Genomic DNA, 10,966 nt, shown 5'->3' with positions numbered 1-10,966 from the left:
AGCAGCTGTAGCTCCGCTCCAATCACATTTCCGTCCAATGGACATGTAAGGTAAAAGTGGGCGGGGCTTCGCCTTCAGACGCACCTGGCTCCCCGCCGCTTTCAGGCCCATTATGCCCAACACAAAGATAAAATAGATCTATATCCTCCTGAGATCCAAGGGGGAGAAGATTGGGGATAAATTAAGTATGGGGGTGGCAAAAAACACATTTCGAAGAAAATAAATGTTTTGGTTTTTTTTTAAACTTAACTTTATTAAAATGTGATAGCACACGCACTGCAGTGGACAACCGGACATGACTAAATGTACTAAATGACATCCCACCATGGTGTTCAGCTATTTCTGTAAAGATATCCATATGTGGTGTTTGTTTTTGTTCCTGTTTGGGATAAACCTTCATTCATTCATCTTCTACCGCTTATCCGTTTCCGGGTCGCGGAGGGTGAGGGAGCAGTTTTTCTCTTGAAAAGTTATCTTCCGACTGGTTAACAACAATCACAATTTGAGTAAGTACTTTGTAAAATACTCACTATAAAATTTCTTGTTTAAGTATGGAGCCTCTAAATTCCCTGAAGAAATGAACCATGAAGTAAGTCTTTTGTTTGTTCCAAAAATGAAAGCATGTCTGTGGTTTACAGCAATGAATGGATCACTGGCCTGTCATTTATCTGTATGCCAATATGTCATAAAATATCACACACAGGATATCCATTGATATATTTTTTAATAGGCTATATCAGTAGATAGAATATGATCTGTAACTGCCTAAAAATGATATAATCTTTGTCCAACCTGCTCATTAAATAAAGCTGACCATAATAAGGCCGTAACCTCTCACTTTTTAGACTTTGCTTTACTTGAAGATGTTGCAAACCAAAAAGGTTGGGCATTGTTGCTTTAAAATCACAGAACAATCCCACATAAACTTGTTTCCAGTGGACCTATTTTATATTCTGGATGCCTGTGGCTGTTACTCTATGTACTCTATGTTTAGCCGCCATTGTATCTGCTACAGTATTTAGTAAGTGTTGGCCATAAATATCATGTTTGTTTCTTTTCCTTCTATTAATCATGCACAGAGCTTTTAAGCAGATGTGTAAATACGACATCATTGCTAATCAAATCTTTGTTTCCCAAAATTATAGCTCACCCAGTAAATCCAGTTATTGATATTGCACGTACATTATGCATCTATTCTAGTGGCTTTTATGCCAAGCTTATTCTGTTTTCTGGAGCAGATTTTATACTTCCACATGGCACGCTTGCCTGTCTCTCATCTCGCTTGTCCCATGATAAATCTCGCACACTGTGTGAGCGTTCTTCTGCTCCACATAATCCATCAGATCTCCAAGGAGGCGGACGTCACAATGAAGTCATGTGTAAGATCATGTATACATTCCAATCTGTAGCCTCAGCACAGATTAAATGAACTGGAGAGATGCTGAATGTGTAAAATCTGCTTTCAGCTCATTCATCACAATTGCTGACAGTACTTTATATTATTAAGAAGCTTCTGTGTGTTGGCTTCATCAAGACCGTGACTCTCATCTGGAGCTACTGTACCTGAAGCACACAGGGGGATCCTTTAAAGCTTAATACGGTACACAGTGTGCCTATACATTTCCCCACCTAAGTCTAAAACAGCTTTAACAATGTAAGTGGTTATGTAACAACTCTACTAATTTATTTTCCCTGCAGGAAAAATCCATTTGGAGCTCACCAAGACCAGCTGGAATGTTTAGGAATTATGTAAATTCTTAAAACCATCACACTAGATTGAAATGGGGGCATCGACATTTTCAGAACTTCAAACTCAGGATGTTGTTTTGTAATGATTAAGAGAATAATGTGCTGTGTTATGACAGTGTGCTGCTCTTCCTCAAAGCACCTGTAACTGAACAGATGCACACAGGACATACAAATAAAACGAACAGGTCAGACAGGTTTTATTCTCTTATATAGCCAAAGAAAAGAGGATGAACCTCAAATTGTGCAGGTTGCAGCTCTGCAGGCGGGCTCGTGATATCTGCTGCTATATCTCATTATGTGTTGTTGTTCTAATCCTCGGGTTTGTAATTTGCTCATATGCACTCATGAAGTTTAAAGCAGGATTATGTCCCTGGCAACCAAATGTCACTTAACCACGCATTCCTTATTGGACAGCTGGAGAAAATCCACTGCAAATCAAGTATTTGGTCAATACTTGGCAGTTTATAAGAAAGTATTAATATCAGAAGGGGCTTGCATTAAGGTAAAATGCTGACTAATCTCAATAGATGTACTGAATATGATTTTTTCATTAAATTTATTTTTCATATAAAATATGAATAATTTACCCTCCAAGGGCTTAAAAACAGGAAATCTGCAAAATCTCTCAGGTAAAACACACCATTCATTTCATTTTTTTCTGGTATGATGAGTTGTATGGGGTGTTCAGTCACACTGTCTTGCAAAGAATCCCTCAAAAAATAAAAATCTAAACCATATTCAAGGAGAAAAAGCTCCTTGGGTGCAGTGGGAAGTGTGAAGGCTAAGAGCTAATCAAAGGCTGACCTTCACAGCTCCCATCTCCCACTGACATTGATGACAAGGACAGATAGTATTGATCGACACAAACTGCCATCCACACGTGTCTGATATAACCAATAAGACAGTGTAACCCTGTTTGGGCGTCTCTAAGTGTGGCCAGATCCTGGAAAGGGTGCAGCATCCTGCTATCAAGTCCACTCATTAATAATTAAACAGCTTTGTCTAGAAATCAACATCAGGAAAGTGCTCTGTTTTGTCTTTTAAAGTAAAAGCAAGCAAAATGGGAGTACTCTCCACTCTTTCCGATTTTCTTTTGACCTATTTAAGAGGTATCACAGCAAACAGCCTCCACTAGAAAGTAGACAGACAAATACCAAAATAAAATATTCATCTGTCTTAGTCCCCCAGCTGGTGGGGGCTTTTCATTTTGAGTGCCTGTAAGAGGGGAAAAGGGGGTGCAAGACGTGAGACTCACTAAAAGTCATTTCTCTCCCCATCACAGCCCCTCTGAGGCTGCACTTTGAGGCCAGTGAGAACAACAGAAAGACCTGAGGACATCCATGTCTTCAATATGGATACTATTTATAGCTTCAAGAAAAGCTGTAGAATGCCATATCACTCAAGCTGCAGAGCAAACCTGAACATTTTTTCCCCTCTCCAATTATACAGCAAAGCACATGCACAGACATCACTTATGTAAGCCAAATTACTCGCACTTTTTAACAGAACATACAGCTTGTGATGCTTTGAGGTTGCATGTGTGTATGTGTGTGTCTTTGGGGGTGGGATACAGACCAAGGTGATGAAAATGAGACTAGCTTTGAAATGTAAATTGCTCTCACGTTTTGGCTCGGAGCAGAAAAGTCACGGTCGCAGCGTTTCATGCAAAACACATGATCCTGGTTCACAAAGACAATTCAGATATGCCAATATGCTTTTATTGAAATTAGATGTGGCTGTTTGTTAGTCCTTGGAGAGACAAATGACACAATGTGAGGCAGCTAAAAAGGTATCCCTTCACTTTCAATCATTAACTTGTTATAAAGATGACCGAAAACTAAAGTTAGGGTAATAAATATGCCAAACTCTGAATAAGCTGGCAAAGCATCAGTCAAACTAAGAAAAGGCGTATCATATGAGCCAAGAGCCCTCTGCTGGCAGTGCAACATACAAACTAGCAAAGGACACCAAATGTAAACAAAATATTGGAAACCACACAACGTGAGGATTACTTTTCGGCAACAATATAAGCAGTACTGAAAATTGATTGTGTGATAACTGCACAGTGAAATACCAACTGACTCTGAATAACACAGCAGCTCTGACAAAAGGCACAGCATGATCTGTCTGTGAGCTTTGGCTTTTCAGCATTCAGTAAAAGGCAACATAGTCTGTCAGTGCTGAATTTGGATTGATGCGACTTACATTTCAAGAGCAAGACAGGAGTCTATAGAAGAAACAGCAAAAACCTAAATTGCATAGACTTTCAAGCAGAACTCAGATTAGTTAGCAAGGACATGTATAGGTATTTATTTGTAATATTCAAATATAGCCTGGAAATGAATTGAGGCCAGATCAAGAATGGTAAAAATGACCATATCTGTTATATCTATATAAGATCCAGTTATGTTGGAAATGCAAAAACCTGCTTGACACATATTTGTATTTTTAAAATACAGATTGAAATGCTTGGCAAAGAGGTAAACTGTAACACTAAAACACAATCAAAAAGTAAAAGTAATTAAATGATTCCTTTCTTTTATATGTACTTCACATAGGAGATAAGAGTTACTCTTATTTTAGGAATTTCTACTCATCCAAATTTTCCAATATTCATCCAATATTGTCAAGTTTCCTTTGACAATATCTAAAGCCTCAAGTTGAGAAAATCTGTTGGGCCACTTTATAATAGAGTTAGTGCAATAACATAGTTTTTGCCCTTCAAAATAAGTACTAAATTTTCAGACACCCACTATTTCCTTTTGTTCACCAGCTCTAATCTGATCTAATTCTGATTTTATCCATTTACTGTATCTTTAAAAATCTTCATTTTAATATATATATACACACTTCCTATTTGGCAATCATACAGTAGTGAAAAAATATTTTGGTGAAGAGAATTCAAAACTGACATTGATTTACTGTTGCTATAGGAAATTTAACATAACTGCATGCATCAGAAGTGATATAAGGTCCTATAACATTTTTTCAGTGTGGACATATATTGCCCATTGGAAAGTTTATTTTCCATTCTTATTAGTCACTACCCCCACAGAGCTTCAGCAGCAGCTTCTTATAATCCCCAGAGGTGTCACCCTGAAAAGCACATGGAGATGAGTGAGGTGAAAAACAAAGAAACAAACAAAAAACAAAAACAACAACTACAATTGTCATAGTGCGGTGATTGGCTGCACTTACTGAGATGTGAGTGTACAGGGACTTTCCATAGGCCTTCAAATACTCCTGCCTGATGTCCAACATATCAATCTCAGAGCGGGACACCATGATACGGATCAGGGTTCTGTCCTTGGTCCCTGCACCCTGTGAACACATCATAATATGACGCTTCCTTGACCGCCACTGTGTAGTCTTTCCCTCAATCTCTGCACAATAATTGGAGCAGCAAATTCCTCCTGCGTTTGAAGATTTTTTTTTTTTTTTGTGATCATTAAAATCACGTTACCTCCATGGCCTTGTGGAGCCTCTTTGCAAAGTACACAGGGGTGTTCTTAATGCATCTCACTAGAAAATAGGAGCAGATATTGATATAAGTCACTGCAAGATTAGACCAATGCTTCGACTGAGACATGATTGATTTCATGAAAAAAACTCAGCATTAGATACTAATTTATGTTCAGATTTTATTTTAATTGCGAAGCCCAAAATTTACTTGACAATACCATTTAACACTATTCCATACTGCTGTTCCTTTAATGGTTTCTCAAATTCTTGCAGGTGTTGTGTCTTTGTTGCCTTTGAATCCGACTCAATTGTTCTAAAAATCCTCAAGATAACTTTCTATTAATACTTGCTAATAAAAAAATTTAATAAAATAAAATCTATTTTTAAATGGAAACATTCAAAGAAATGTGCAACCTTCTGATCCATCATTTTGTTTTTGGTCAGACATCAAGTATTTAAGAAGTTATTTATATCCAACACCATCCTGTTTTTATCAGAAACGTATTTTTAGTCCGACTGTGAATATTGCAACACAAGCACTTTAACTAATGACTTCCAACATAATTCTATGGCTTCAACATGTTTTTGGAAAGCCACTTCAGATAGAAGTTGAGGTTCGGATAAAAGGACCAAACAAACATACCCACAGCCACCATGCCATCCTCCACATTGCCAGACATTTCCCTGCAGATGCTTTTCTCAATGTCTCTCCCACACATCTGCTGGTACTCCTGGAAGACTAATGAAGAAAAGAAACGCATGCAAGATGATTACAATAATAACATTTGGAAACACCGAATGGTCAACATGTGCTGCTCTATCAGCAGAGAAACAGAGGTTTTATTAGCGGGCGAAATAACACACCTGCACGGAGGTGAGGCTTGCTGCGAGCGCACAGGATGGCATTAAACTGGGACTCATCAGTTCCCACCTTATTTTCTCCAGCAGCATACAGTTTCTGTTGTGTGCACGCACGCACGCGCACACACACACACACACATTATTAAATCAACATGATCAGACTTGTTATTTACCTTACAAGAATTTTACAACTGTAAACCAATTTTGAACCAGTACCTGAGCATCCTGTTTGGCCAGAGCAATGTCAACAGTCTCCCTTTCATCACGATTTCCCTACATGAGAAAAAAAAAAAACAAAAACGAACAGACAGACAAAGCCATAAGCACACATTACATAGTTAGATTACATTGTCATGTAACCTGGCAAGAGGTAAGAGCTGTTTTGTGAGTCTGTCATTAGCCCATTATGTATACAATGATACAATGAGCAGCAGATAGATACCTGACAGAGCGATACCAGGAGTCTGCGGAAGTGACCAGAGGTGTCGCCGCTGATGGCGTCCTCCAGGCTCTTCCCATACTCTACGAGGACAGCATGTTTTTGTTTTGTTTTGTTTAGGAAGGAAAATGTATGATCAGAAGGAACTTTAACACACTTTTAGTTTTTTTACTTACAAATTTTTTCCACAAGAATGTTAGTATACCTACTATTACAACAATGATAGTTATAGATGTATAGAGCCAAAAAAAAAAAAAAAAAAAAAAGCATGTGAACAGTTTATCATTCCAGCAGCTCTGGTGACAAATTGCATTTTAGATCGGACCACTAGCAATAACTATGCTATTCCAATATTATATAATATCGCTCACTGCTGAGAGCAGATGGTTACAGAGCTCAATCAGATTTTGTAAAAATCTGAATCAACTACATAATTTTCAACATTATAACTCACCAGCTTTATAAATTGCTGCGATTTCACGAATCTCCGCATTGGAACGTGATGAAAGAATCTCAATCAAACAAGCCTCATCAGTCCCAGCCCCCTGAAGTAATACAAAAAAAAAAAAAAGCTTTGATAGGAAATTGAAAGACACACTAAATTCACAAAATATAAATGGTCATTAACATCTGTTGGGCACTCAACAAAAAAACAGCTGTGACAACCAAAAAATTTCCAACCTTTATAGCCTCTCTGAGTTCAGCAGCATCGAAGTGTGCAGGGCTCATCATCATGGCAAGGACCAGTTTCTCAAAGTTTCCAGTGAGCTCAGACTTCAGATCATGGACCAGATCCTAAGAGGAAAAGCACAGAAGAAAACAATACAAGAGAGTAAAGTCCTATGGGGACCAGAAGAGGTTATTTTAAAGATTTTTTTTTTTATCATAAAAATCTAATGAAAGCTTAACTAAATAACTAATACCAAAGATACCTTTCCATAAGTGGTTTTGTACGCAGCGACCATTGGAACCCTCTGCTTGTTGGAACGATTTCCCAGAAGTTCAATAATGGCATTTTCATCAGTGCCTATTCAAGACGTTTAGTTTAAAAGGGGCAGTAATACAAGAAATTGCTGATTAGTTTCAAAACGAGAATATATTTAATGGGTTTAGCATGTGCAAACACCAATGACTTACCGAAACCCTTCATAGCCTTTCGAAGAACTTCAACATCCCTCAGTGGATCTGCCCCTGGAAAGTCTTTAATAGAGCCCCTGTACCCTTTCTTCAAAGATAAAGAAATTATAGGAAATAAAATACCGCAGTGACAAAGGTGTTTTAAGCTGCATGCACATTGGAACATAGTTTCACAGAAGTCCTAGAAAGCATCTTACAGAAATGGCAGGTGCCTGAGGGTTGGAGGGAACTCCGCTGCCATATCCAGGCATTGAAGGGTTAGTGGCAGGGGCACCAGGGTAACTTGGCATGGGTTGGCCCGGGGCAGGACCGCCAGGGTATCCCTGCTGAGCTCCTCCTTGCTGCTTAAAGAGAGGACAGCTGTAAGTGCTAAGTACATGGTGACAAAGTTCATACAAAGCAAATAAGGCTCAAATAGGAGTGATGAAGATAAGGTGATTTAAGCACACAAAGGCTTTAGCTTAAGTCTGCCCATATGTTACTCATGAAGTGGTACTGCAGACATAAATAGTAAGATTAAAATTTAAGTACCGCTCCATAGCCGCTAGGTGCTGCACCCCAGCCGCCACCTAGAAGGAAACCATCAAATTTACACTTAAAATACAACTCATTTCAAGAGGAAGTCTTCGCAATTGAATTAACATCTTGCAACTCACCTGCTGGAGGCATGGAAGGGGAAGGGTAACCTCCTGCTCCAGGCTGTTGCGGGTATCCTCCTGCCTGAGGGGGGAAGCCTCCAGCTGGGGCAGGGTAGCCACCTGCCTGGGGAGCATAGCCCCCTGCTGCTGGAGGGTAACCGCCTGCGGCTGGAGGGTAACCACCAGCTTGGGGTGGGTATCCGCCTGCCTGTGGGGGGTAGCCTCCGGCTGCTGGAGGGTAGCCACCTGCTGCCGGTGGGTAGCCACCAGCTGCAGGAGGGTAGCCACCTGCTTGGGGTGGATATGCTCCTTGTTGTGGTGGATAGCCCCCTGCCTGTGGTGGGTATCCACCGGACTGAGGAGGGTATCCTGGATAGCTCATATTAAGGACCTGTTGGTGATATGAAGTTGTGCCTTATTATTTGATGTACTTTTGAGAACGGCTGTATGGAGTTCACTTTATCTGATTTTTGATTGGTTACATTTAAGTCTAAATGTCACTTCTTAGATATTGTGCTACATACAATGTCCCTGAGAAGGAGTGTTACTTTCCAATGATCCAAACTGTCAATGTGGAGTTTGGCACACTGAATGTTGATGATGGCAAAACATTATAACAACTACTGTCATTTATTCAGAGTGCAAACAGGCAATGACTTGTTGCAATGACTTGTTTTCTGACAATAGAGTTTCCCCCTTTTTAAGTTTGCTTTATCCCTGTGATTCTCCATATACAACACAAACACGAAGTTGCAGTTCTTGGTTCTGTTCCTGTGGCATTTACAGGTTACTCTATACAACTACCAACATGGGCTTTCACTTTTCAAACAATGTCTCAACAACCTCGAAACACTCAGATCAGGAACTACCAGTGACAAAAAAAGATGCCAATAACAATCAGAGTGGAACACCACAAAACTACAACCTCTCTCAATGTACACACTGGAAATTCTCATTTCCAAATGTTGGGATCCCATTCACACATGTTAATGCCAGTGCCTCTGTGTCTTCCCATAACGTAAAACACCCAGTGCAGCAGTAGCTCTGTCTGTTGTACTAATTGTTAATCTATCAGATCGTTCCCTTTGAAAAGCAGAAACTTCAGGGGGGGGTTCAATATTTCTGTTTGACATTTCAGAGCGACCTACAAGTTGTGCAGGACAAGACTGTGCAATGCAATACTTTCTAGTCAGAGCAAATGTATCAATTATCCAGAGTGATCCATAATTCTGAATCACAATCACTTCATTAATCCCCCGGGGGAAATTCCCGCCCATTACATTTCACTGGAACTATGCACAATAGTACAGGGAAACATACTACCAAGGAAATGAAAGTGCAGAAGAGACGAAATGTATTGCACAATCGTTCACAATTGCATTGACTTTTTATATATATATATATTGACTCATGTAGGTGTGAAAATGTCATTGTCAGTTCACAGACACAAAAAGCAGATTGCTTCTTGAAGGGCGTGTCCTTTCCGCTTCCTTGTTGCTTTCCAGTTTTCCTCAAGACACTGAGGAGGCTTCCACATTATCGGAAATAGCGGAATTTCCCCCAAAACAAAAGATGCAAAAAACAAAAAAAAAAAAACAAAAACAAAAACAAAAACATGAGTGTTACAGGCCGGAGACGTTGATGTCTGACACGAGAGACGTTGCAGGGATGATAAATTGTTTTTGTGTTTGCAGTTTCTTATCTCGACATTAAGACCATTAGTGTCCTTTAGACCTTTAATAATGTCCACCACAGGTGTATTGATTTCAGTGCTAACCACTGAACGACAGCTTGGTATGTGTTGTGCTGTGTCCGTTATTTTTAGACTTAATGACAAGCTAAAACCCGAGTATGTCCACATTTACGCCTCCGGCTTTGACTTTTACGAGCTGACGGGAACGCAATCTGTCCGGGAAAAAAAACATCTTGGGCCTGCAAGCTCGTAACTCAGCAACTAGCTACAAAGCTAAAACTTAATATCAATCACCCCTGCAAATAAAACATAAATTACTAATTCACGTATTTTAAGAAGCCCGACATTTCATTAAAACCAGCGTGACACTTTACAAAGAGCTCGTACTGTCTCTCATCTGTTACATAACCGTCCCAGGCCAAGTTACGGATTAGCATTTAGCATCCGGCCCAAACAACAAACACACAGCTGAAACTTGTAAGATGGATGGAGTTAAAACTTCTTGTGTCCGTGTAAGTGTTTAAAATGGAGGGCGGCCTTCATCTGCTGCAGCAGAGATACCGTGTTATACCGTCCAGCAGCTGCTGGCTCCGTCTAATTAAACGAGGCCTATTTTCCTTTTTATCACTGATGCACTTTGCTTTACGACGGACGCGAACGCAACGGGAGAGTAACACTTCGCTGGCGTTGATTTAGTTCAAAAACGGAATAAATGTTAAATAAAGATTTAAACGTGAACTTACTGAAGTGGTGAGGAGTTATATGTAGGAAGAGACGGGCACAGACAGCAGCTTGGAGGTGGGTGGGACCTCACATTGTTTCCGCCCTGCAGTAACAACCTGTGGTCGGTCATTTGTCCTCCGGAGTCTTTTGGGGGAGAAACTGGACTGATCATTAACACCATTGTTTGTAAATTTAATGTAAACTGTTTTGTTTTTTTATTTCTATTTTACAACCAAATCTCAGTTGACTCATAACAAATCATTT

The 10,966-nt window shown here is 39.7% G+C and overlaps 1 protein-coding gene across 4 annotated transcripts; it reads right to left on the bottom strand.

Annotated features, from left to right (window-relative positions):
• Positions 1 to 3,445: 3,445 nt before the first annotated feature.
• Positions 3,446 to 10,822, bottom strand: LOC115060521 (annexin A4-like). Of its 4 annotated transcripts, none has more exons than XM_029528454.1 (15): positions 10,723 to 10,822; positions 8,305 to 8,677; positions 8,180 to 8,217; positions 7,846 to 7,992; positions 7,649 to 7,736; positions 7,444 to 7,538; positions 7,193 to 7,306; positions 6,966 to 7,056; positions 6,515 to 6,594; positions 6,289 to 6,345; positions 6,076 to 6,169; positions 5,855 to 5,950; positions 5,213 to 5,271; positions 4,948 to 5,070; positions 4,786 to 4,845 (listed from the first exon to the last, which is right to left on the bottom strand). In XM_029528454.1, the coding sequence occupies exons 2-15, from the start codon at positions 8,666 to 8,668 to the stop codon at positions 4,786 to 4,788; spliced, it is 1,506 nt and encodes a 501-aa protein (XP_029384314.1). In that variant the 5' UTR covers positions 8,669 to 8,677; positions 10,723 to 10,822. The 4 variants fall into 4 exon arrangements, with proteins under 4 accessions (XP_029384313.1, XP_029384314.1, XP_029384315.1 ...); XM_029528455.1 differs by having other exon boundaries at positions 7,846 to 7,989; XM_029528456.1 differs by lacking the exon at positions 10,723 to 10,822 and having other exon boundaries at positions 8,305 to 8,595; positions 8,638 to 8,668.
• Between the last annotated feature and the right edge of the window lie 144 nt (positions 10,823 to 10,966).

The sequence above is a fragment of the Echeneis naucrates genome, chromosome 19 (assembly GCF_900963305.1).
Source record: "Echeneis naucrates chromosome 19, fEcheNa1.1, whole genome shotgun sequence".
Taxonomy (NCBI): Eukaryota; Metazoa; Chordata; class Actinopteri; order Carangiformes; family Echeneidae; genus Echeneis; species Echeneis naucrates.
Note: the sequence above shows the minus strand (reverse complement) of the source record. Positions and strands in the feature narration are given on the sequence as shown.